The 24,169-nt window shown below is 43.1% G+C and overlaps 1 protein-coding gene across 1 annotated transcript in view; it reads left to right on the top strand.

Moving 5' to 3' along the window:
* The first annotated feature begins 7,175 nt into the window (after positions 1-7,175).
* Positions 7,176-24,169, top strand: part of IFI30 (IFI30 lysosomal thiol reductase) — a 31,814-nt gene continuing 14,820 nt past the window's right edge. The window contains exon 1 of the mRNA XM_073599562.1: positions 7,176-7,344. Within this exon, the coding sequence (XP_073455663.1) occupies positions 7,228-7,344 (117 nt within the window). The 5' untranslated portion in view covers positions 7,176-7,227. The remainder of the gene's footprint in view (positions 7,345-24,169) is intronic.

The raw sequence follows: 24,169 nt of genomic DNA, 5'->3' as shown, positions 1-24,169 counted from the left end.
CTTTACTGGAAGGAGGTTTGCATACCTCCCAACTTTTGAACATAAGAATAATGGACAATTCAGGAATATAGTAACCTGTGGTGTATGTAGCATGCCATGGCAAAAAGTGGATGTTGACAAACTTTTAGCAATGGGAGGGATTTAAAGGGCATATTTAAAACAAAACCCAGGCATCCTTGTACCTAGAAGATATACTTTGTGTGCTGTGTCACAAGCAAGAGTCTCACTGACACATATAAACCTCAGCACAATCTACAGTACCTTGCAAAAGTATTCACCCCCTTGGCTTTTTACCTATTTTGTTACATTACAGCCTTTAGTTCAATGTTTTTTTTTTTAATCTGAATTATATGTGATGGATCAGAACACAATAGTCTAAGTTGGTGAAGTAAAATTTGAAAAATATATACATAAAACTATTTTTTCAGAAATAAAAAACTGATAATTGGCATGTGCGTATGTATTCACCCCCTTTGTTATGAAGCCCATAAAAAGCTCTGGTGCAACCAATTTCCTTCAGAAGTCACATAATTAGTGAAATGATGTCCACCTGTGCGCAAAGTGTCACATGATCTATCATTACATATACACACCTTTTTGAAAGGCCCCAAAGGCTGCAACACCTAAGCAAGAGGCACCACTAACCAAACACTACCATGAAGACCAAGGAACTCTCAAACAAGTAAGGGACATTGTTGTTGAGAAGTACAAGTCAGAGTTAGGTTATAAAAAAAAAAATCAAAATCTTTGATCCCTAGGAGCATCATCAAATCTATCATAACCAAATGGAAAGAACACGGCACAACAGCAAACCTGCCAATAGACGGCCGCACACCAAAACTCACGGACCGGGCAAGGAGGACATTAATCAGAGCAGCAGCACAGAGACCCAAGGTAACCCTGGAGGAGCTGCAGAGTTCCACACCAGAGACTGGAGTATCTGTACATAGGACGAAAATAAGCCGTACGCTCCATAGATTTGGGCTTTATGGCAGAATGGCCAGAAGAAAGCCATTACTTTCAGCAAAAAACAAAATGGCACGTTTTGAGTTTGTGGAAAGGCATGTGGGAGACTCCCAAAATGTATGTAGGAAGGTGCTCTGGTGAGACTAAAATTGAACTTTTTGGCCATTGAAGAAAACGCTTTGTCTGGCACAAACCCAACACATCACATCACCCAAAGAACACCATCCCCACAGTGAAACATGGTGGTGGCAGCATCATGCTGTGGGGATGTTTTTCAGCAGTTGGGAAAGACGGATGGTGCTAAATACAGGGATATTCTTGAGCAAAACCTGTACCACTCTGTGTGTGGTTTGAGGCTAGGACGGAGGACAATGACCACAAACGCACTGCTAAAGCAACATTTGAGTGGTTTAAGGGGAAACATGTAAATGTGTTGGAATGGCCTAGTCAAAGCCCAGACCTCAATCCAATAGAAAATCTGTGGTCAGACTTAAAGATTGCTATTCACAAGTGCAAACCATCCAACTCTTAGGAGCTGGAGCAGTTTTGCAAGGAGGAATGGGCAAAAATCCCAGTGGTAAGATGCGGCAAGCTCAGAGACTTACCCAAAGATACTTGGAGCTGTGATAGCCGCAAAAGGTGGCTCTACAAAGTATTGACTTTAGGAGGGTGAATAGTTATGCACATTGACTTTTTCTGTATTTTGTCCTATTTGTTGTTTGCTTCACAATAAAAAATAAAAAAAAAATCTTCAAAGTTGTGGGCATGTTCTGTAAATTAAATGATGCAAATCCTCAAACAATCCATGTTAATTCCAGGTTGTGAGGCAACAAAACATGAAAAATGCCAGGGGGGGGGGGGGTGAATACTTTTGCAAGGCAAGTGACTGCTTAGCAAACAGCAACAGTTGAGAAAATGAACACTGCTGAGAAGTACCGTATAAATTATACAATATAGTGTATGTGGTGCAGGAGCCTGTAAGGCAGAGTGCAGGGGTCAAGGGTGTGCAGTTCAGAGTGCAAGGGTCAGGATTACGTAAAACACAGAGTGCTGTGGTTAGTTCAGGGTTTAGGAATACACAAAACAAAAAAAGTGCAGGAGTCAGGGGTGTGTAACACAAAGTGTAGGGGTTAGGAGAGTGCAAAATTCCCCCTGAACTCAATACTCTCCCCACTTTACCCTTTCATCAAAAATTCCCACTCACTCCCTCCTCAATGCCCCTTCCAGCACAAATCTTTTTCTCATCCAAATCCCTCCTTCAGGACAAATCCTCCTTCTCTGCACAAATTCTCTTCAACCCCCCAAATCCTTTCTCCCAGCACAACCCTCTATTCCAATACAACCCCCCCCCCCCCCCCCAATTTCCCTCTCCACATCCCTGCAGCACACATCCCCCCCCCCCCACTTCTTCCTTCCAGCACCACAAATCCCCACCCAAATTCTTCCTCTCAGCAAAACTTCTCCCCTCCCCAAAAAGCACAATTCCCCCAATCCCCCTTTTAGAACAAATCCTCCCTGCCCCAGCATAAAACCTTTAAGAACTTCTATCACAAGTCCTCTCCCCAAAATCCCCCCTCCCAGCACAAAACTTCTTCCATAGCACACACCAAATTTCCCCCTTCCAAATCCCCCAGCACAAACCCCTTTTCCTCCAAATCCCCCCTCCTATCACAAATCTTCTCCCCTCTTCTAGCACAAATCCTCCCCTCACAATCCCTTCTCCCAGCACAACCTCCTACTCACCAAGGCACACCCACCATCCCACCCCCTATTCCCTTTCTAAATCCCACTGCCCCCTCCTACCACAAATTCCCCCTCAATTCCTTCTTACTACACAAATCCTTTCCCCACTTTTAGCACAATTTTTTTTTCCCCCCAAATACCCACTCCCAGTACAACCCCCTCAACCAGCACAAATCTTATTCCACCTACAACCCCCCCCCCCCCCAATTTCTCCCTTTCAAATCCCCCAAGCACAACTCCCTCTTCCCTCCAATCTCCCCTCCCGGCACAAATCCCCCCTAAATCCTCCTCCCAAAACAAAACCTCTCACGTCTAGCACAAACTCTCTCCCCCCCAGCACCCCCCAATTCTCTCCAGCACAGATTCTCCTTTACCAAATTCCCCCTACCAGCACAAATGCTCTTTCCACTTTGCCACAAATCTTTCCACCCAAATTCCCCCTTCCAGCACAAACCCTCCCCCATACACAATCCTCTCCCCCCTTCTAGTACATATTTGACACCCCCAACCCCCCAGCACATATCCTTGAATCCCACCCTCCCCCAAATCACTCCATGCAGCATACATCTTTGTTACCTCCCCCCTCAGTCACTGCCCCCCCCCTTTACGATCAATTCTCCATCTCTATTAAAGCACTTACAGACCTCAGATCAGTGCGACTAATGCAGAGGGACACCTCCAGTTCCTCCTCCTGTCCTTGATAACATCAAATTCAAGGAGGAGCCTAGAGGAGGCTTCCGCCAGCTCTGCTATTGTCACAGGGATGTGGGTGGTGGTGATGCCAGCTGCCATTGAAGAGGGATCATAGTGTCTGGGACCCTGTTAACCCACAAAAGACATGGAGCAGGTGCCCGCGCTAGTGCACCCGTTTCAGGCCTATTTTAAATTTCAGGGCAGTTCTGCTGCTAAATCTGGAATGAATAGAAAGTATGGGTTTGTACTGAGGGGGAATGTGCACTGAAGGAGTCTGTACTGGGAAGGGAGTAGGGTCTGTACTGCAGGAATTGGTACTGAGTAATGAAGTAGGGAATCTGTACCGAGGAGGAGGATCTGTACGTCAGGGGTGTTTACTTGGGGCCTATACTGAGGCAGGTCTATAATGGAAAAGGAGTCCCTATTGAGGGGGGGTTGTCTTGAGGGGGATCTGCACTGGGGAGGTCTGTACTGAGGGGGTCTTTAGTGAGGGGTATCTGTCTGAGGGGTTATGCTGGGAAGGGGGTCTGTACTGAGGTGTTGGGCTGGGAGGGGGTTATAAGGGCAGTGGGGTAAGAACTGTACTGGGGGGGAGATTAGGGCTGTTGGTTGAGATCAGGGGGATATTGTGGTAGCAGGAAGGGGTAATTTTTTGTTGTATTTTACGCAGTGGCCTGTGTGTTACTCACTCCTGAGCAATGCACTTGGTGTGTTCTGCACTACTGAGAGTGTAGGTACAAGCACTGTGGTATATGTGCACTGTGTATACAGTGAGTAGGCTCAGATTTTATTTAAAGTGGAACAATACTCCCTTCAGCTCCAGCAATGCAGCGTCCTCGAGCTCCCCGCCCACTGACATCTTTCTTCCTTCCTTTTTCCCTACCCATCCCCCCACCTCAACATGACTATCTCATATTTAATCTTCAATTCTTTCCTCCAGCCCCCCTTCCATGATTACAGTCTGTTTCCTAGTCCCTCTGGTAAAAGAAAAACAAGAACAGTCACAACAAAGGTCTTCATTTCAAATGAAGTGTTTGCTTATGTAGGTTCACAGACAGGTGGCCTGACTTATCGCACAATGATTACAGACCTGGCATGCTCAGACTGTAAACCTGCAGACTTTCAAATATGCATTTGGTATCTTTACATCTGTATGAGTGTCCAAAAGTTCCCAAGTTTTTTATGTTTTTTTTTTGTTTTTTACAAATTCTTTATTTAACTACTTGACCTCCGGAATATTTACCCCCCACCAATTACCAGGCTAATTTTTTGCGATACGGCACTGCATTTTAACTGACAATTGCGCAGTCAAGTGACACTGTACTTGATGTCCTTTTTTTTCCCACAAAGACAGACAATTTTGGAAAATAAAACAATATTTTTTAATTTCTGCTATAAAACATATCCATGTTGAAGGTAGATAAGAAAATCCGGACAGCCGCACTCCAGGAAAATATAGTTCAAAAACTGTTTATTGTAAACTCAGGAGCATATGGAATACAGGACACCGTGGCAAAAAACGTACAGGCAATCAGCTAGCATGTGGAATACAGGACACCGTGGCAAAAAACGTACAGGCAATCAGCTAGCATATGGAATACAGTACACCGTGGCAAAAAACATACAGGCAATCAGCTAGCATATGGAATACAGGACACCGTGGCAAAAAACGTACAGGCAATCAGCTAGCATGTGGAATACAGGACACCGTGGCAAAAAACGTACAGGCAATCAGCTAGCATATGGAATACAGTACACCGTGGCAAAAAACATACAGGCAATCAGCTAGCTGATTGCCTTTACGTTTTTTGCCACGGTGTCCTGTATTCCATATGCTCCTAAGTTTACAATAAACGGTTTTTGAACTATATTTTCCTGGAGTGCGGCTGTCCGGATTTTCTTATCTACCTTCAACATGACTCAGCATTAGCCAGCACCTGGGGCTCTTTATTCTCGGAGACAACTCTTCGGTTTATACCTGGCGTGGATCTATACCAGTGCGGTGAGAATTCTCCTGTTATAAAACATATCCAATAATAAAAAATTAAAAAATCAAATTTCTTTATCAATGTAGGCCAATATGTTTTCTGCTACATATTTTCGGTGTAAAAATCCCAATAAGCATATATTGATTGGTTTGCGCAAAAGTTAAAGCATCTCAAAACTATGGGATAGTTTCATTTATTTATTTATTTTTTTACTAGCAATGGCAGCGATCAGCGACCTATAGTGGGACTGCGATATTGCGGTGGACAGTCAGGACACTAACTGACCTTTTGGGGACCAGTGACACTAATACAGTGATCAGTGCTAAAAAATATACACTGTCACTGTACTAATGACACTGGCTGGGCAGGGGTTAACATCAGGAGCGATTAAAGGGTTAAATGTGTGCCTGACCAGTGCTTTACTACTGTGTGGGAGGTGCTTGTACTAGGAGCAGGCATGGATCAGTGCCCCTGCTTAGCAGAGACACAGGATCTATGCCTTCTGTAGTGACAGAACGGTGATCTGCCTTGTTTACATAGGCAGACCGCTGTTCTGCCTTTGTACCAAAGCATTGGCAGGTGCCAGTGGGCATCGAGTCTGCCGTACCCGCCGATCAGCTCCCGCTTTGTCTAATCTCAGGAAGTGCAGCATCTGGTACCTAGTACGTGATCCTACGCAGCAGAGCCGCCTTGCCGCCATTTATATATGTGTGTGTGTGTGTGTGTGTGTGTGTGTGTGTGTGTGTGTGTGTGTATGTATGTATGTATGTATATGTGTGTGTGTGTGTGTGTGTGTGTGTATGTGTGTATATATATATATATATATATATATATATATATATATATATATATATATATATATATATATATATATATATATTATAAGGTCGGCAAGCGGTTAAAGTATCCAGAATCCACAGAGCAGTTAAACACATTAGAAGGATATATACATTAAGTGGCCCCAAGAAAGGGCCTAAACCACCAAGAAACACAGCATCAATAATAGCAAGGTCGACCTGTTCGGATCACCCAGCAATAACAGAATCGGCTTTCTGTTTTCTTTTAAAATTAAGAATTTATTCTAAAAAAAAATGTCCTCTGCAAAATCCTGGATGACTTATTCATAATTACGTATTTAGGCTGACAAAGTTACAACCATCTAGTTCAACCAATAAAAAAAAAACAAAAAAAAACAAATAAATAAACAAATAGAACATTTCCATATACACAATCCTATATGCACAGTTGATCCAGACGAGGGCAAAAAAAACAAACAATAAAGCACGATCCAATTTTCTCCAGCGGGGGGGGGATTCCTTCTTGATCCCTCCCAGAGGCAATCAGATATCCCCTGGATCAACTACCCCTGGTGTTATTACCTAAAAATACTAATATCCAGTTATATTTTGTGCATTTATTCATTTACAGAGTAGCTGGGACTTCTAGTTCCACAACCCCTATTTGTTTCTTTCTCCAGCCCTGACCCCTGTATTGTTCTTGAGATCTGTAGCCAGTTCTGAATGAAGTAAATACAGACATAAATCCCCCATTGTGTCCTGCATTAGCAGAGACTTGGTGACATGACCCTGGCACAATTAAATGTCATAGGTAAACCTTACTCTTATGTCCAACATGAGCAGCTCATTTTATCACCTATTTTTTTTTTTTTTTGGCGCTAGTTCTACTTTAAATGAAATCTTTGTTCTCTGCATAGACTATATGTGTAAAGAGAAGTAAGTGTGGGAGTATGAGGAAGTGGCTGAGATTTGGAGGAGTGGCTGAGTATTTATAACTCCTTTCTACTTACACTTTCTCATTAGACATTACTGAGCACACCATGAAGTCTGCTGTACTTCTCGTTACCTTATTCTTTGTGGGTGCATCAGCCCAGCTCAAGTGTCCGCATCCTCCAAGTCAATGGTGTACCTCCTGGGAAATCGCTAAGGCCTGCCAGGTAAGCAAAAAAAAAAAAACTTTGTTTTGGAAACTTCACGTTTTGTAGATATTTCCATGTTATCGAGCATTTACTGTTTTTGTAGTCTCATTTTGTTTCTCATACTTTAGTTGTACTCACTTGCCTGCTGTAAATATTCCACCCAGTTTGATTTTAAAATAAGTGGTATTTATTAACAGAGCCGATTAACCTGTAATTCCAGTGTGCGTGGACTTTATAGTCTGCTGTTTTCACTTAAAAGAAACCTGACTCTTATTAGAGCTTGCTTTCTTTTCACGTTTACATGATATTACCTGTATCTATATAAAATGATTATTTTAAAATGGTGCAGTGAGGCCCGGTTCACACTGCCATGACTTCAGCACGACTTTGAAGCTGACTTTAAAAGAACAGAAGTCAATGCAAGTCATGCCAAAGTTGCACCAAAGTAGTAAAGGAACCTTTTTCTAAGTCGCTCCTATTAGAAATAAATAAATAAATAAATTAGAACGGTTCCATTGCACTTAATGGGGCGCGACTTGTTTCATTGTGCGACCAGCTTTCAAAGTCGGAATGCATGTCGCTCCAGTGTGAACCCAGCCTCAAGATTGCAAATCCTATAACAAATTAAAGGAGTAGTAAAGGAGTAGTAAACCGCAGGTGGTTAAAAATTTTTTTTTTTCCTGCAAGGCAATGTCATAATGTGCTAGTATGCATTCGAACGAAGCCCTCCAGTGGCGCAATGTCACGGCTGACATCTTCCCCCGGTCTTCCTTTGGGGTTCACAGCCTCCGGCTACTTGAGTGGCCGAGGGCATGATGATGTCAATCCTGCACGGAAGCCGCCATTTACGGCGTGAGCTCTCAAGCACATGCGCCAGTGATATCATGGGCTGCATGCACTTCGAATATTTACTAAACAGTGCAAGAGATATTTACAGTACCTACAGGTAAGCCTTATTATAGTTTTTATTTATGAATAAAAATATAATAATAATAATAAAAAAAGAAATAAAAGCTAATGGGAAAGCTAAAAAAGCCGAAATACCTAGCAACAAATGATGCAACAGATAATAGTTTTCTCTATTGGCTAATAAAAAAAAAACGGCAAAGCTAAAAAACGCTGTATAAAAACACACAAATCATGCGTAAAAACGCTCAAAGATGCTACGCTCAGGTGTGAATGCAGCCTTAGCTGTGGGCTGATGGCATGGGTGCACCGTTCAGCTGCCGCTGGACAGGGCTGGACTAGGCAATCTAGCGGTACTTTTGTTTAGGGCAGAAGATTAATTTTTTAAAGTTTTTTATCAAATATTTAATAACAGCACAATACTGAACTTCCTCCATTCACACCCTAAAAAAAACTTTTGGATTACCCCTAAAATGTCTTTTTTAAATGTAGGTATTATTATAGGGCTGCCAGACAGATGATAGACATTTACTAGTGCTTAGTCAGATCAGTGAATCATCTATATATCTGTTTGTGCCATTCTACTTTTCTAGGGAAAATATTGGCTGCATTCACAACATAGCAAAGTGCATGAGCTTAAAAAAGACATTGGGGAGAATAAATAAAAACTGTCTCAAACAAGTTCTATCTCAATTGGTGAGTAAAATGGATGTAGGTGTGGCGTTGTTCTGGTAGAGTGAATAATTTGTGATAAACCACTTTAAAGCGGAGCTCCACCCTGTTTTACAAGTTTTGCTCAATCACATGCCAGGACTATATTCAGTTATAAACGGATATTTTTTTTTTTTCGTTTGTACCTGTGTTTTTTCAATGTCCATCTCTGCTTCCTGTCTTAGCTCCCTGCGGATATGGGCGGGTCATCTGCGTCTATTTCGCAATTTCCTTTGTAGCTGCAATGTCTCCTGGGAGCTCCTGTCATTATTCCCAGGAGTCATTGCGGAGGCCTGCCGCGAGTTCTCGCGGGATTTCGATGACGACGCCTGCCCGTTGTGATGGCAACCCTGAATTTTACAAGGCTGCTCACCGTAAATACTGAGCATGCGTGGGAAATAGCGGTGAATGCTGGGAGCTCAGCATTCACCAGATCCCGGAAATCCATGCTTGTGGGCTTCATATGCCAACAAGCAAGATGGGAACGGTCACGATCGAGATTTATAAATATATATTTAAAACGAAAACGGACAGCAGCAGCTTAAAACAACTGAAACAGCGAGTGTCACTTTATGATTGTACATGTGTCCGAATGATTTAAAAAAAAAAAATGGGAATGGTCGCGGGAACCCCGCTTTAATAAACACTAAATGGCAGTGAATTGTGGCTATTTAGAAATGTGGTTGCAATAGATAAAGGAACTACTTCGTTACTAATGTTCCGTGTGTGAATTGTCCCATATGAATAACAACAAGTGCCACCCATCAGTGCCATCTCATCGGTGGCCCATCAGTGCCGCCTCATTAGCGCATATCAGTGCAGAAGAAAAGTGATCTGTTTGCAAAATTTTATAACAAACTATGAAACATGATTTTTTTTTTTTTCAAAATTTTCCGTCTTTTCTTGTTTGATTAGCAAAATATAAAAACCCCAGTGGTGATTAAATGCCACCAAAAGAACGCTCTATTTGTGTGAAAAGAATGCTAAAAATTTCATTTGGGTACAGTGTTACATGACCGCGCAATTGTCATTCAACGAGTGACAGCGCTGAAAGCTGAAAATTGGTCTGGGCAGGAGGGGGGTTTAAGTGCCCAATAAGCAAGTGGTTAAAATACAATGTTGTAGATGTGTCACGCCACCACATCAAGGTGCCTTTGAAAAGCACGATCCTACCCTAATCTGTGTGTGCACCCAAATGGCATTATATGAAATATAAAGCAAATAATTGAATGAGTAACTGTAACATTTGCAATACATAAATTATGAAAATAAACATTCTCAAGTGAAAAAGGAAAGGTGGTTGTAGAAGAAAACGTGATCAGGCTAACATAAATAGCTACCAAGCACATGCAAATCATTTTTTCAGTTACCAACCTGAATTCCCAGAGGACAACCAAATGCAGAAGTTCTCAGCAGGCAATACAGACATCTAGCATTTAAACAAAGTCAGAGTATAGTATTATCAGCAGGGCTTTTTTTCAGGGGGAACTTGGTGGAACTTGGTGGTGCCTGCTCACCACAATCACTTGTAAACACAGAAGTCTGGTTTCTGTGTTTACAAGTGATAGCTCTGCACTCTGTGTGTAACCCCCTGTATGTAATGCAATCCTGATATTTAATGCCCCTGTAAGACACTTCTACTGTTTGTGAAATATGACCACACCCACTATTTGATAGGGTTTGGGGGAGGGGGGGTCGTGGTTGAGTTCCAGCACCTATTGTTTGAGGAAAAAAGCCCTGATTATCAGATAAAGAATGTGTGTGATGTCATGTTGGATAAACTTGCTAACAGAATAATGAATATTTCTTTTTTCCTGTTGCAATCGTTTTTGTTAAGTGCCACAGTTTTAAAGACAATGAGATAATAGGAGGTACAAATGTAGTTAGCAAGGCACAATGCAAGTCCAGTAGAGGTCCAGGTGAAGCTGCCAGCTTGGAGAGCAGAGATTCCTAAATCCTTGCCATAAACCCGGAATTCCAAACATTCAACTTTCCAGTGCCATCAAAGTGCCAATCATGAATGAATCAGAACAGTAAAATAAAAGGCTCTCAAGAGAATGACTTTACAGGCAGTCCCCGGGTTAAGAACAAGATTTGTTCTGTAGGTTTGTTCTTAAAGCAGAGTTACACCCAAAAGGGGAAATTCCGCTTTAAGCACTCCTCCACCCTCCCCTGCCACATTTGCCATGTAATTTTTTTTTTGGGGGGGGGGGGGGCATATACCTAGTTTTGACAGTTACCCACCCGCTCCCACTTCCGCTCAGACCGCCTAGGCCAGTGGCTCTCAACTCCAGTCCTCAGGACCCACCAACAGGCCAGATTTTAAGTATTACCTTGGGGAGATGCAGACTAGAATACTGCAATCACTGAGCAGTAAATGATATCACCTGTGATGTATTTCAGTTATCTTGCAAACCTGGCCTGTTAGTGGGTCCTGAGGACCGGAGTTGAGAACCACTGGCCTAGGCGATCCCAGCGGAAGTTCTCTCCCCCTCCCTCCCTGCAATCTTCTGGGACACATCACAGGTCCCAGAAGACTCCCAGACCATTCAGCAGGCGCAGCGCGCACCCATCTGCTGTCACAGCCAGGTGCCCACAGTTAAAATGCTGGTGAGAGGAAAGTGACAGTTTAGGTGACCACATTGCTGGATCTTGGGACAGGTGAGTGTGTTTATTAAAAGTCAGCAGCTACACTTTTTGTAGCCGTTGACTTTCAATAAACACAAAAATGACTAGAGCTTTGCTTTAAGTTGAATTTATATGTAAGTTGGAACAGGTACACTTTTTTAAGTGTTACTCCAGACAATAAATTATTTTTAGATTTGGATAGTATAGGGATGTGTTAACTTGCCATGCAGTGATGTGGAATTTCTGGCAGCTCCGCTGGACAGTAGGAGGCAGCATGCGGTGAGCAGCAAGATGGCTGCCCATGCTGCCTCCATTGTTAAAGTGGTTGTTAAGCCACTCTACCCACCTTATACAATCCTCTCTGTTGTCTAATGCTAGGTGCCCCTGTGTACATGCTTTATAAAAATAAAAAAAATGCCTTCTGTACCTTTTTCCGAGCGTTGCTCACATGACCAGCTGGCTCTCCCCTCTCTTGACCTGACAGCTGCAGGGGGAGGGACCGAGGATCCCCCACAGACGTCAGTTGGGAGGGGAGGAGGAGAGAACTGGCCGGTTAGATGAGCGGCACCCTGAAATAAGGTACAGATGGCCTAGCATTAGAAAACAGAGAGGATTGTATGAAAAAGTTAGTTAATTCAGCAGAAAGAGCTGAGGGGGCAGACACTAATTGGCTGACAAGCAGGGAGGGGAGGGGCGTGAAAGAGAGACAGAGAGCAGAGAGGAGTGCTGCGGATGACGGAGGCATGACCATGGTGTCAGGGTTTACCAGCCATGATATACCATGGTCAGTTTACAGAGGGGTGGGTAGAAACTGGCAGGATCAGCCAGGTATTTCAGGTAATACGGGGGGGGGGGATAATACAGCACAAGCACTGTGATGTATAACATGTTTTAATGGAACAGGATCCTTTTTTTTTTTTTTTTTTTTTTTTTTTTTTTTAGGGTAACAAACACTTTAAGTATGAGTCATATGTAAAAAATATATATTTTCTCTTGGAAAGAACTTATGTCATCTTCTCCCCCATTTGCTCTCCCAAGCTTAACCACTTCAGCCCCGGAAGTATTTACCCCCTTCCTGACCAGAGCACTTTTTACAATTTGGCACTGCGTCGCTTTAACTGCTAATTGCGCGGTCATGCAATGCTGTACCCAAACAAAATTTGCGTCCTTTTCTTCCCACAAATAGAGCTTTTTTTTAATGGTATTTGATCACCTCTGCGGTTTTTATTTTTTGCGGAAAAAGACCGAAAATTTTGAAAAAAAATGATCATTTCTACTTTTTGTTATAAAAAAAATCCAATAAACTCAATTTTAGTCATACATTTAGGCCAAAATGTATTCGGCCACATGTCTTTGGTAAAAAAAATGTCAATAAGTGTATATTTATTGGTTTGCGCAAAAGTTATAGCGTCTACAAACTAGGGTACATTTTCTGGAATTTACACAGCTTTTAGTTTATGACTGCCTATGTCATTTCTTGAGGTGCTAAAATGGCAGGGTGGTAAAACCCCCCCCCAAATTACCCCATTTTGGAAAGTAGACACCCCAAGGAAATTGCTGAGAGGCATGTTGAGCCCATTGAATATTTTTTTTGTCCCAAGTGATTGAATAATGACAAAAAAAAATTACAAACAGTTGTCACTAAATGATATATTGCTCACACAGGCTATGGGCATATGTGGAATTGCACCCCAAAATATATTCAGCTGCTTCTCCTGAGTACAGGGATACCACATGTGTGGGACTTTTTTGTGAGCCTAGCCGCGTTCGGGGCCCCAAAAACCAATCACTGCCTTCAGGATTTCTAAGGGCGTAAATTTTTGATTTTACTCCTCACTACCTATCACAGTTTCGGAGGCCATAAAATGCCCAGATGGCTCAAAACCCCCCAAATGACCCCATTTTGGAAAGTAGACACCCCAAGCTTTTTGCTTTGAGGCATGTTGAGTCAATGGAATTTTTTTATATTTTGACACAAGTTGCGGGAAAGTGACAAACTTTTTTTTTTTTTTTTTTGCACAAAGTTGTCACTAAATGATATATTGCTCACACAGGCCATGGGCATAAGTGGAATTGCACCCCAAAATACATTTAGCTGCTTCTCCTGAGTATGGGGATACCACATGTGTGGGACTTTTTGGGAGCCTAGCCGCGTACGGACCCCGAAAACCAATCACCGCCTTCAGGATTTTTGATTTCACTCTTCACTGCCTATCACAGTTTCGGAGGCCATGGAATGCCCAGGTGGCACAACCCCCCCCCCCCAAATGACCCCATTTTGGAAAGTGGACACCCCAAGCTATTTGCTGAGAGGCATGGTGAGTATTTTGCAGCTCTCATTTTTTTTTGAAAATGAAGAAAGACAAGAAAATTTTTTTTTTTTTTTCAATTTTCAAACAAAAAGTGAGGTCTGCAAAATACTCACTTTACCTCTCAGCAAATAGCTTGGGGTGTCTACTTTCCAAAATTGGGTCATTTGGGGGGGGTTTGTGCCACCTGTGCATTCCATGGCCTCCAAAACTGTGATAGGCAGTGAAGAGTGAAATCAAAAATTTACGCCCTTAGAAAGCCTGAAGGCGGTGCTTGGTTTTCGGGGTCCCGTACGCGGCTAGGCTCCCAAAAAGTCTCACACATGTGGTATCCCCGTACTCAGGAGAAGCAACAGAATTTATTTTGGGGTGTAATTTCACATATTCCCATGGCATGTTTGAGCAATATATCATTTAGTGACAACTTTGTGCAAAAAAAAAAAAAAAAAAATTTGTCTCTTTCCCGCAACTTGTGTCACAATATAAAATATTCCATGGACTCGACATGCCTCTCAGCAAATAGCTTGGGGTGTCTACTTTCCAAAATGGGGTCATTTGGGGGGGGTTTTGAACTGTCCTGGCATTTTATGCACAACATTTAGAAGCTTATGTCACACATCACCCACTCTTCTAACCACTTGAAGACAAAGCCCTTTCTGACACTTTGTGTTTACGTGAAAAAATTATTTTTTTTTTGCAAGAAAATTACTTTGAACCACCAAACATTATATATTTTTTTAAAGCAAATGCCCTACAGATTAAAATGGTGGGCGTTTCTTTTTTTTTTTCACACAGTATTTGCGCAGCGATTTTTCAAACGCATTTTTTTGGGAAAAAACACACTTTTTTAAATTTGAATGCACTAAAACACACTATATTGCCCAAATGTTTGATGAAATAAAAAAGATGATCTTAGGCCGAGTACATGGATACCAAACATGACATGCTTTAAAATTGCGCACAAAGGTGCAGTGGCAACAAAATAAATACATTTTTAAAAGCCTTTACAGGTTACCACTTTAGATTTACAGAGGAGGTCTACTGCTAAAATTACTGCCCTCGATCTGACCTTCACGGTGATACCTCACATGCATGGTGCAATTGCTGTTTACATTTGACGCCAGACCGACGCATGCGTTCGCCTTAGCGCGAGAGCAGGGGGGACAGGGGTGCTTTTTTTTTAAATTTTTTTTTCTTTATTATTTTTTTGCTTTTTTCTTATTTTTAAACTGTTCCTTTCATATTTTTTTTTTTTTAAATCATTTTTATTGTTATCTCGGGGAATGTAAATATCCCCTATGATAGCAATAGGTAGTGACAGGTACTCTTTTTTGAAAAAATTGGGGTCTATTAGACCCTAGATCTCTCCTCTGCCCTCAAAGCATCTGACCACACCAAGATCGGTGTGATAAAATGCTTTCCCAATTTCCCAATGGCGCTGTTTACATCCGGCAAAATCTAAGTCATAAAATGCTCGTAGCTTCCGGTTTCTTAGGCCATAGAGATGTTTGGAGCCACTCTGGTCTCTGATCAGCTCTATGGTCAGCTGGCTGAATCACCGGCTGCATTCTCAGGTTCCCTGTTGAGACAGGAGAGCCAGAGAAAAACACGGAAGACGTTGGGGGGGGGGGGGGCATTCCCTCCCACTGCTTGTAAAAGCAGTCTAGAGGCTAATTAGCTGCTAGGATTTCTTTTACATGAAAGCCGACCGCTGGCTGAAAAGAATGATACCAAGATGATACCTAAACCTGCAGGCATCATTCTGGTATAACCACTCAAATTCGTGAATGGCGTACCTGAAGACAAAAAAATGGTTAACAATAAAGCACAGTAAACGGTAAAGTATAAAAAATTGCATACCTGAAAAGCAAACATGATGAAACATAATAACAATAAAACATTGCAGAATAGAATACAGTAAAAAAGAGCAGAACAATAGAGAGTGAATAGAGAGAGAGAGAACAATAAAACGACAACTATTTTTTTTATGTTATATATTTTTTTGTTTTTGTTTTTTTTTTACACTTTTTTTTGTAACTAACTTTTATAACTGTAACCGGTTCCAGGTTTGGGTCTCTCAAAATGCGATGGCATCTTGGGAGACCCTGTGAAAGTGTGCCTAGTCTGTGCAACGCTGTACCCTATGCTAATACTCAACGAGTGCATGGTAGCGTTCAAAACATTCACCAATGCAAAGACCAGGATTGTCAGGACAGGGGGGAAAATAATAGCGGGTGTCACGCCTATATCCACGCTTGCTGCAGACACAACATCTTTTTAGGGGGGTTCGTTAGGTAGGGGTACTCGGGAGGACATAAAAATGCCTCTCATGCAGCCGACTGCATTTGGTTGGGGATGTGAATGGGGGAAGTACGGGCGCTGCAGAAGTGGTGGGTTGGGTTCCCAATTAGGATTGGCGAATGCAGCAGGAAGGGCATTATGGGCACGACGGCCTGTGTTTGTCTTTTTCTTGGTGGCAGCGGGACACTACTTGTGCTTGCCACCTCACCAGCTTGAACTACACTTATGGGACTCGCCACGTCACCAAGTGTTACTGCAGTGCTGGTTTGACTACGACCGGGGTGTACTAGGCCGCTGGCGTTTGCCAGTTCACCAAAACGCTACCAAAAAAACTGTTAGCGATCGCAGGGATCAGGCCTGACTCTGCGAACGCTGCAGTTATGTGTTTAGTGTTTTGTAAGTGACAGTGATCGATCGATACTGCACTTGGGTGGGCTGGGCTGGACTGGGCCGGGCGGAGAGGCAAAACGCAGGTGCTAGCAGGTATCTGGGCTGATTCCGCTAACACTGCGTTTTTGGGAACCCTAAACTGCTGGGGACGCTAGTATAGATCTGATCAGATCAGATATTGATCCGTTCAGATACTATACCACTAAGGGAGGTGTACGGTGCGTGCGTGGGTGTTAGCGCTACTGGCGCTAACCTGACGCTGCCTGGGGCTTGTGCTTGCCAGTTCACCAAAACGCTACCAAAAAAACTGTTAGCGATCGCAGGGATCAGGCCTGACTCTGCGAACACTGCAGTTATGCGTTTAGTGTTTTGTAAGTGACAGTGATCGATCGATACTGCACTTGGGTGGGCTGGGCCGGGCGGAGGGGCAAAACGCAGGTGCTAGCAGGTATCTGGGCTGATCCCGCTAACATTGCATTTTTGGGAACCCTAAACTGCTGGGGACGCTAGTATAGATCTGATCGGATCAGATATTGATCCGTTCAGATACTATACCACTAAGGGAGGTGTATGCTGCGTGCGTGGGTGTTAGCGGTACTGGCGCTAATCTGACGCTGCCTGGGGCGACGCATATCACCGCCAGGCGATCAGGGGGCTAAACCTTTATTAGGTAATAAACGGCGGGTGCCCTTACACTATAAAAAATAAACTAACTAACCAGCGTCACCCATAGCGGTTATATGGTGATCAGTGGTGAAAGGGTTAACTAGGGGGCAATCGAGGGGTTAAAACATTTATTAGGTAGTATATGGGGGTCCCTGTCGCTATAAAATGCTGACGGCGAACCTAAATATTTACCTCCCTAACTAGCGTAACCAGTGACACTAATACAGCAATCAGAAAAATGATCGCTTAGCGACACTGGCGACGGGGGGTGATCAAGGGGTTAAAACTTTATTAGGGGGGTTAGGGGGGTACCCTAGACCTAAAGGGGGCTACCACTAACTGCCCTACCACACTAACTGTCACAAACTGACACCATGCAGGGGGGGTAAAGGGGGGTGTAATGTGTGCCTGGCATGTTCTACTGTGATGTGTGTGTGTTGTGCACTCACATTGCAGTCTTCTCTCCTCGGCGCCGGAACGGAAAATGCCAAGGAGAGATGATATCATTTCCTCTCCCTTTGTGTACTAAACAGAGGCAGGGGAAGATTCTGATTGGCTGGGAGCGATCGCGAGGGGGGGGCCACGAATGGATGGCCTCCCCCTCATCTCTGATCGCTGCCAGACCAAAGCCGACCGCCTCGGGCACGGGGGGGGGGGGTACGATCGGACCCCCCGCCCGCGGGAAGGCAATCACGTACCAGGTACGTGATTTTGCCTGTCCATGCCATTTTGCCGACGTATATCGTCGTTAGGCGGTCGGCAAGTGGTTAAACAGGAGATTGTACTTTTTTTCTGCTGGTGGAGTCAACAAATGACTGCACTCTTAAAGCCAGTCTCAGGGGAAAGTAAAAATCCATCTTTGCAATGGAGCTGCCCTCACACTGCAAGGGTTAAATGCTTGTTTAGGTCCCACAGGCTTCCTCTGCACTGCTAGCCCAGGGCCTGAAGCCGCTAGGTCTTCTGACTTCATCAAGAACAATGCAGGGCCCATAGCCCTGCCTTGGACATGAGAATGCCAAGAGATAGTCTGCTGCTGGAGCATAGGGGAGTGGAGGAGAGTTTGAGGGATCAGGTAAGTAAAAGTGCTTTTTCCAGTGCCCTAGACCTAGCTGGTGCACTAGACATTTTGGGGTTGATTTACTAAAACTGGCGAGTTCAAAATCTGGTGCAGCTCTGCATAGAAACCAATCAGCTTCCTGTTGTTTTTTTTTGTCAAAGCTTAATTGATCAAGCTGAAATGGGAAGCTGATTGGCTACCGTGCACAACTGCACCACATTTTGCACTCTCCAGTTTTAGTAAATCAATACCTGTGGGTCTTGGGTTTAGATATAATTTAATATTAACTGGAAAGTACCCCTTCTCTGCAATCAGAAGCCCTTACACTGGTGTTTAGTTAAAAGAATAACATCATTCACATTGATTGAAAAAACATACTCCATTGGCGTTCAGTGTAAACGATATATTTACACTTGTGTTCAGTGTAGGAGTAAAGTATTTGCACTGCTAACATGCTGTATGTGTTCTGGTGTTTACCAGGAAATGTTATTCATAAACGTATTGATTATTATTTCACATACTTGCACTGATGTTCAGTAAGAAATATGTTGCTCATAACATTATTATTATTATTATTTAAGGTACTTATATAACACCATCAATTTACGCAGCGCTTTACATATACATTGTACATTCACATCAGTCCCTACCCTCAAGGAGCTTACAATCTAAGGTCCCTAACACACATTCATACATACTAGGGACAATTTAGACAGGATCCAAATAACCTACCAGCATGTCTTTGGAGTGTGGGAGGAAACCAGAGTACCCGGAGGAAACCCACGCAGGCACAGGGAGAACATGCAAACTCCAGGGGATTCAAACCAGCAACCCTTTTACTGTTAGGCGAGAGTGCTACCCACTACACCACTGTGCCTCCCATAACATGATATTTCATAGCATATTTGCACATGGTTGCATGTGTTCAGTAGAAAATGTAATTCAATACAATATTTGTATTGGTGTTCATGGGATTTTTGCTTACCTGAGAGGCCAGAGCAGCTCTACTCACCCAACACTGCTGTCTCTCACTAGTGACATTGGTGCCAGAACCCTAATGCCTAGTACACACGATGAAAAAATCGGATGGAAAATGACGATTTCAGAGCGATCGTCCGATAATCTGATTGTTAGTACACAGCTTTCGAGGGCCGATCACGATAGTTCATGTGCAAATATCCAAAGGGACAAGCATGACATTTTTCATGAAATGATTTTTCGTGTAATTAGTATAGCAGTTGTACGGAAATAATTGTATGACCAAGACCACACATCCTCGGAAACGAAAGAATACAATACAATACAATACAACACATTACATCACTTCTGAAGTTGTATTCTGTTGTATGAGAATTTTTGTAACTTTAGTAATCTATTGGTTTTCGATGTGAGACTAGCATGAAAAAAAAAGGAGGTGGTAATTTTTCCAATATTCTCATCGTGTGTATGAGGCTTATAAGGGTGGGCTGAGATTTACTCTGCTGCAGCGCTACTATGAAGGTCAGCGCCAGATGCACGAACAGTAACGGAACCATCGCAGCACGTTTGAATCCACTCCAGTGGTGGACAGTGGCAAAACCCAAGTTGGGAAACCCTGATATATGATTATCTTTTTATATACAATTATCAGTTTATATAATCTTTTTTTTTTGTAAAAAAGAACACTTTGTAAAACAGTAGTGAAACTGAACGTATAACCTTTTATTAAAGACTGGCACTCCGCCAAAGTAAAATAGCGGATTAGGTATGTTTAAACAAAGATAGTGTAATATCTCAGACAAGCTTTTTCCTTATCCCAGATATATTGGGCTGGAAATCCCCTATCATGTGTTTCATGATTCAGCTCTTTTAGGTTTCACAAGAATGTTAACCACCATGTTGTGCGGCATCAGGTCACAGCACATGAATTAATACAATAAGATATGAACTGCAGGATCCTTCATTATTACCATAGGTTGTTTAGCATTTGCAGATCAATTGAAGTACAGGTTTAGGAAAATATCTGCATAACCTTGATATGGTATTATTTGATATTTACTGCACTGTTATATGCCTTACAACCACGTTTGATATCACAAGTTGTCTGATACTATTTTAAACTGTTATTATACCCATTGTCTGATACTATTTTAAAATGTTGTTTTACTCTTTAGTACCGTGTAGGTTCTTTAAGGAAGGTGTGTCCCCTCTAACAAACACCATTCTGATGCTAGCTAGCAATAGGTTCTTCCCATAGGTCTGCGCAGCCTATTGCATTAGGGTGTGCACTAGAGGTGCGCATCTTCACTGGTCTCACGATTCGATTCGATGATTATCTGGTCAATGATTTGATTCGGTTTGATTCCGCGATGCATCACGATTACTGCCCATGGTTTTAACCAAAAACTTTGAGGAGAAGTGTCCAATAGGAAGTCATCACTGGAAGCCCCTAGGTGGATGCAGCATCAGAACGCTGCAGCTGCCCCCGGTGTCTCTGCACTGAGAACCGAGCCACCGATGGCTCGGTTCTCTCACCTCCCCGAGCAGAGAGCTGCTGACTGTTATTCAGCATCTATCCTGCTCTGCTCCTCCATGCTCATTAGAGCGCTGAGCTGTGGAGGGGCGGGGAGTGGCTGTCTCAGCATCAGGGTCCCCAGAGAGCCCCCCTTACATTAGGGTCCCCAGAGAGCCCCCCTTACATTAGGGCCCCCAGAGAGCCCCCCCCTTAGATTTGGGTCCCCAGAGAGCCCCCCTTACATCAGGGTCCCCAGAGAGCCCCCCCTTACATTAGGGTCCCCAGACAGCTGCCCCCCCCTTACATTAGGGTCCCCAGACAGCTGCCCCCCCTTCCAGAGGTTCCCCGTGTACCTGGCTGGTCTCCACTATCTGTGCACCTCCAAGCCCCAGTACAGGGGGTGGTGGGAGGGGGCTATCAGCAGCTCTATGGTGCCTGTGGACCACGCGATCTCCCTGGGGCTTGTAGTTCTCCTCCCGAGTGTATACAGTGGAGAGGGAGGGGCCTCTGACCTGGGCAGCTATCAGCAAGAGTGTACAAGCAGAGCAACTCACTTGTACACTGAAGAGTGAAACTGATAGCTGCCCGGGTCAGATGCCTCTCCCCTCTCCACTGTATACACTCGGGAGGAGAACTGCTAGCCCCGCGGGCACCATAGAGCTGCCGATCGCCGCCTCCTACTCCCCCCCACTGCATCCCAAACTGAAAGCCAGAGGTGCAGGGGGAGATGCTGGGTCTTGGGGCCCCTCCACAGTGGCAGAACGGCAGGGCCCAGTCGCAAGTGCGACTGCTGCGACCCTGAAAGTTCCCCCACTGGCTGACACACTCTGCAGCAGGCTGAGAGGCTGAGCTCACAGTGCCTCTCCTTACTTTTTGTCAGAGGCACTGAGCTCAATAAACAGCTTGGAGTCTTGGACCAATTGTAAAGTCCCAGCTGTCCAATAAAAATGCTGCAGTGGAGGCACGCCTCACTGCAGTGTCATAGAAGGGTCATGTGTCTAAAAGATGAATGCTCCTTTCCAGCCCAGCCCTCTTAACTACAAGAAAAAAAAATGGGTTAATGAGTATAAGATTTACCCATAATCCCATGTTTTTGTCACACAGTTAAGAGGGAGAATGAGAATCTGCTGCCTTCTGAAAAGGTACAAGCTAAATCATATATTATTATGCTATATGTTATAAGATAATTTATTATTTATCTATTTACTGTGAAATTACTGGTTTGAAGTTATACTTTCAAACTTCAGTAATTTGTCCAATAAGCCATCTGCCTGGGTACAGATCTTGAAAATATAGTAAATTACCTTGTAAACAATATATAATAATTATTAGTATATTACTTACCTATGGCAATTAACCCCTTGCCACCCAGGCCAATTCTGACACTTCTCTCCTACATGTAAAAATCAAGATTTTATTTTTTTTCTAGAAAATTACTCAGAAGCCACAAACATGAGATATATATATATATATATATATATATATATATATATATATTGTTTTAGCAGACACCCTAGGGAATAAAATGGTGGTCGTTGCAACTTTTTATGTCACACGGTATTTGCGCAGCAATTTTTTTAAACATGAATTTTTTTTTTGGAAAAAAGACTGTTTCATGAATAAAAAAATACAACACTAACGATAGCCTGATTCCTTTTGTATAATATGAAAGATGATGTAACACCGAGTAAATAGATATCTAACATGTCACACTTTAAAATTGCGCACACTTGTGGAATGGTGCCAAACTTCAGTACTTATAAATCTCCATAGGAGACACTTAAAAATTTTTTTTACAGGTTACATGTTTAGAGTTACAGAGGAGGTCTAGTGCTAGAAGTATTGCTCTCGCTCTAACGATTGGGGGTATGTAACCTGTGTGTATCTGGCTCTGATACTAGCCAGTGCCTCACCAGCCACTGACCTCACCGCACATCCCTACATTTTACCATGTGCTTGTTCAAACACAAGGATATAAAAAAGAACTAAAGATGTGTTAAGTGTTCCATTTCATCATTATTTTTTAATTCCACATTCTATTCAGAACACAAAGCACAAGGCAGATGCATGGGCAGCTTCCTCCTCTGTGTGTCTGCAGGCTTATCCAGACATGAGAGGATACCAGGATAACAGAAAAGGATTGTTTCAACAGGCAAAATGTCATTCTGCCCAAACAGGATAGTGGGCCATCTTTGAAAACACAGCAGCTAGATCTTCTCCCCACAATGCCCAGCTCTGTCCCTCCTGACACTCCACTGACCTCCAGTTATTATTTAGCATTTTTTTTTCCTGAAAAATAACTGGACAGTCCAGATAGAATAACCTATCGCCATGGCTGTAAAAGCACACCAGGGAACGAGCTTGGAAGTAGCTCAAGTGTACACATCACTTTTCTCCTGGGAGAGCGCTCCCAGCGTACTCTACTTACATGTTAATATAATGCACCATGCTACACTTGTTATACAGTTATGGGAAGTATATAAAATGTATATAGAGGGATCCACCTTAAAAATGAGAAAGTAGAAAATAAACAGTTATCGTCCTATCCTAATGATAAGGAATGCAGTTCATTAGGAGAAATTTATGCAGTCCTAGGTTTCAGCCTTCCTCCCCCAGGTGAGTGCAGTCTTCTTACACCAAATTTTCTCATAGGTGAAAAAATGCATTCAGTATAGAGCAGCACCACTTGTGTTAACCACCACCATTAGCCTGTTACCTTGAGGTGTTGACCTACTATTTCGGTCAAAAAAGCATTTCCCCCTCCTATAAGTGATCATATCTTTAGGTGATGTCCAAAGAAATATCCTCCTCTAGTGGATGTAATGCCGCCATATGCATTTAAAATACAATGATAGGAACCATAGTGCTTTTGTATAAACATATTTTATTACATAAAAAATAATTTCACTCACTTAAAAAATGCACTAATCCAGTGCACTACAAACATTCACATAGGAGAAAACACGCTATTGCCGGGAGGACAGGGGTGATGGAATCCGTAGCTGACAAACAGCCTTGTGAAGTTCAGTGTACTGGCTCCGTGCTGGGAGTTCCGCTCATCTTCTCTGTTTGCACATTCCAGCACCCTAGGAGTTAACACAGTGGAAGGTATAAACGGGGAAGCCAAGCGGAACTCCCAGCACAGTGCCAGTATGAGTTGTAGAGTACAAACTCATATATGCTCTTACAGGTAATAAAATAACTGTCTTATTGAATCCCGTCTTACAGCACATTAAGTGCCCCACCGTACATGCTTTTTAAAAAATATGTAGCTATATACAGCATTTCAGAGTGCCCCTCAGCGCTCACGTGATTGCCCGCCGCTCCTCTCTCGCTGACATCAGCCAGCGGGAGAGAAGAGAGCAGCGAGCAGTCACATGA

The sequence above is a fragment of the Aquarana catesbeiana genome, linkage group LG01 (assembly GCF_042186555.1).
Source record: "Aquarana catesbeiana isolate 2022-GZ linkage group LG01, ASM4218655v1, whole genome shotgun sequence".
NCBI lineage: Eukaryota > Metazoa > Chordata > Amphibia > Anura > Ranidae > Aquarana > Aquarana catesbeiana.
This window is presented reverse-complemented; position numbering and strand designations above follow the sequence as displayed.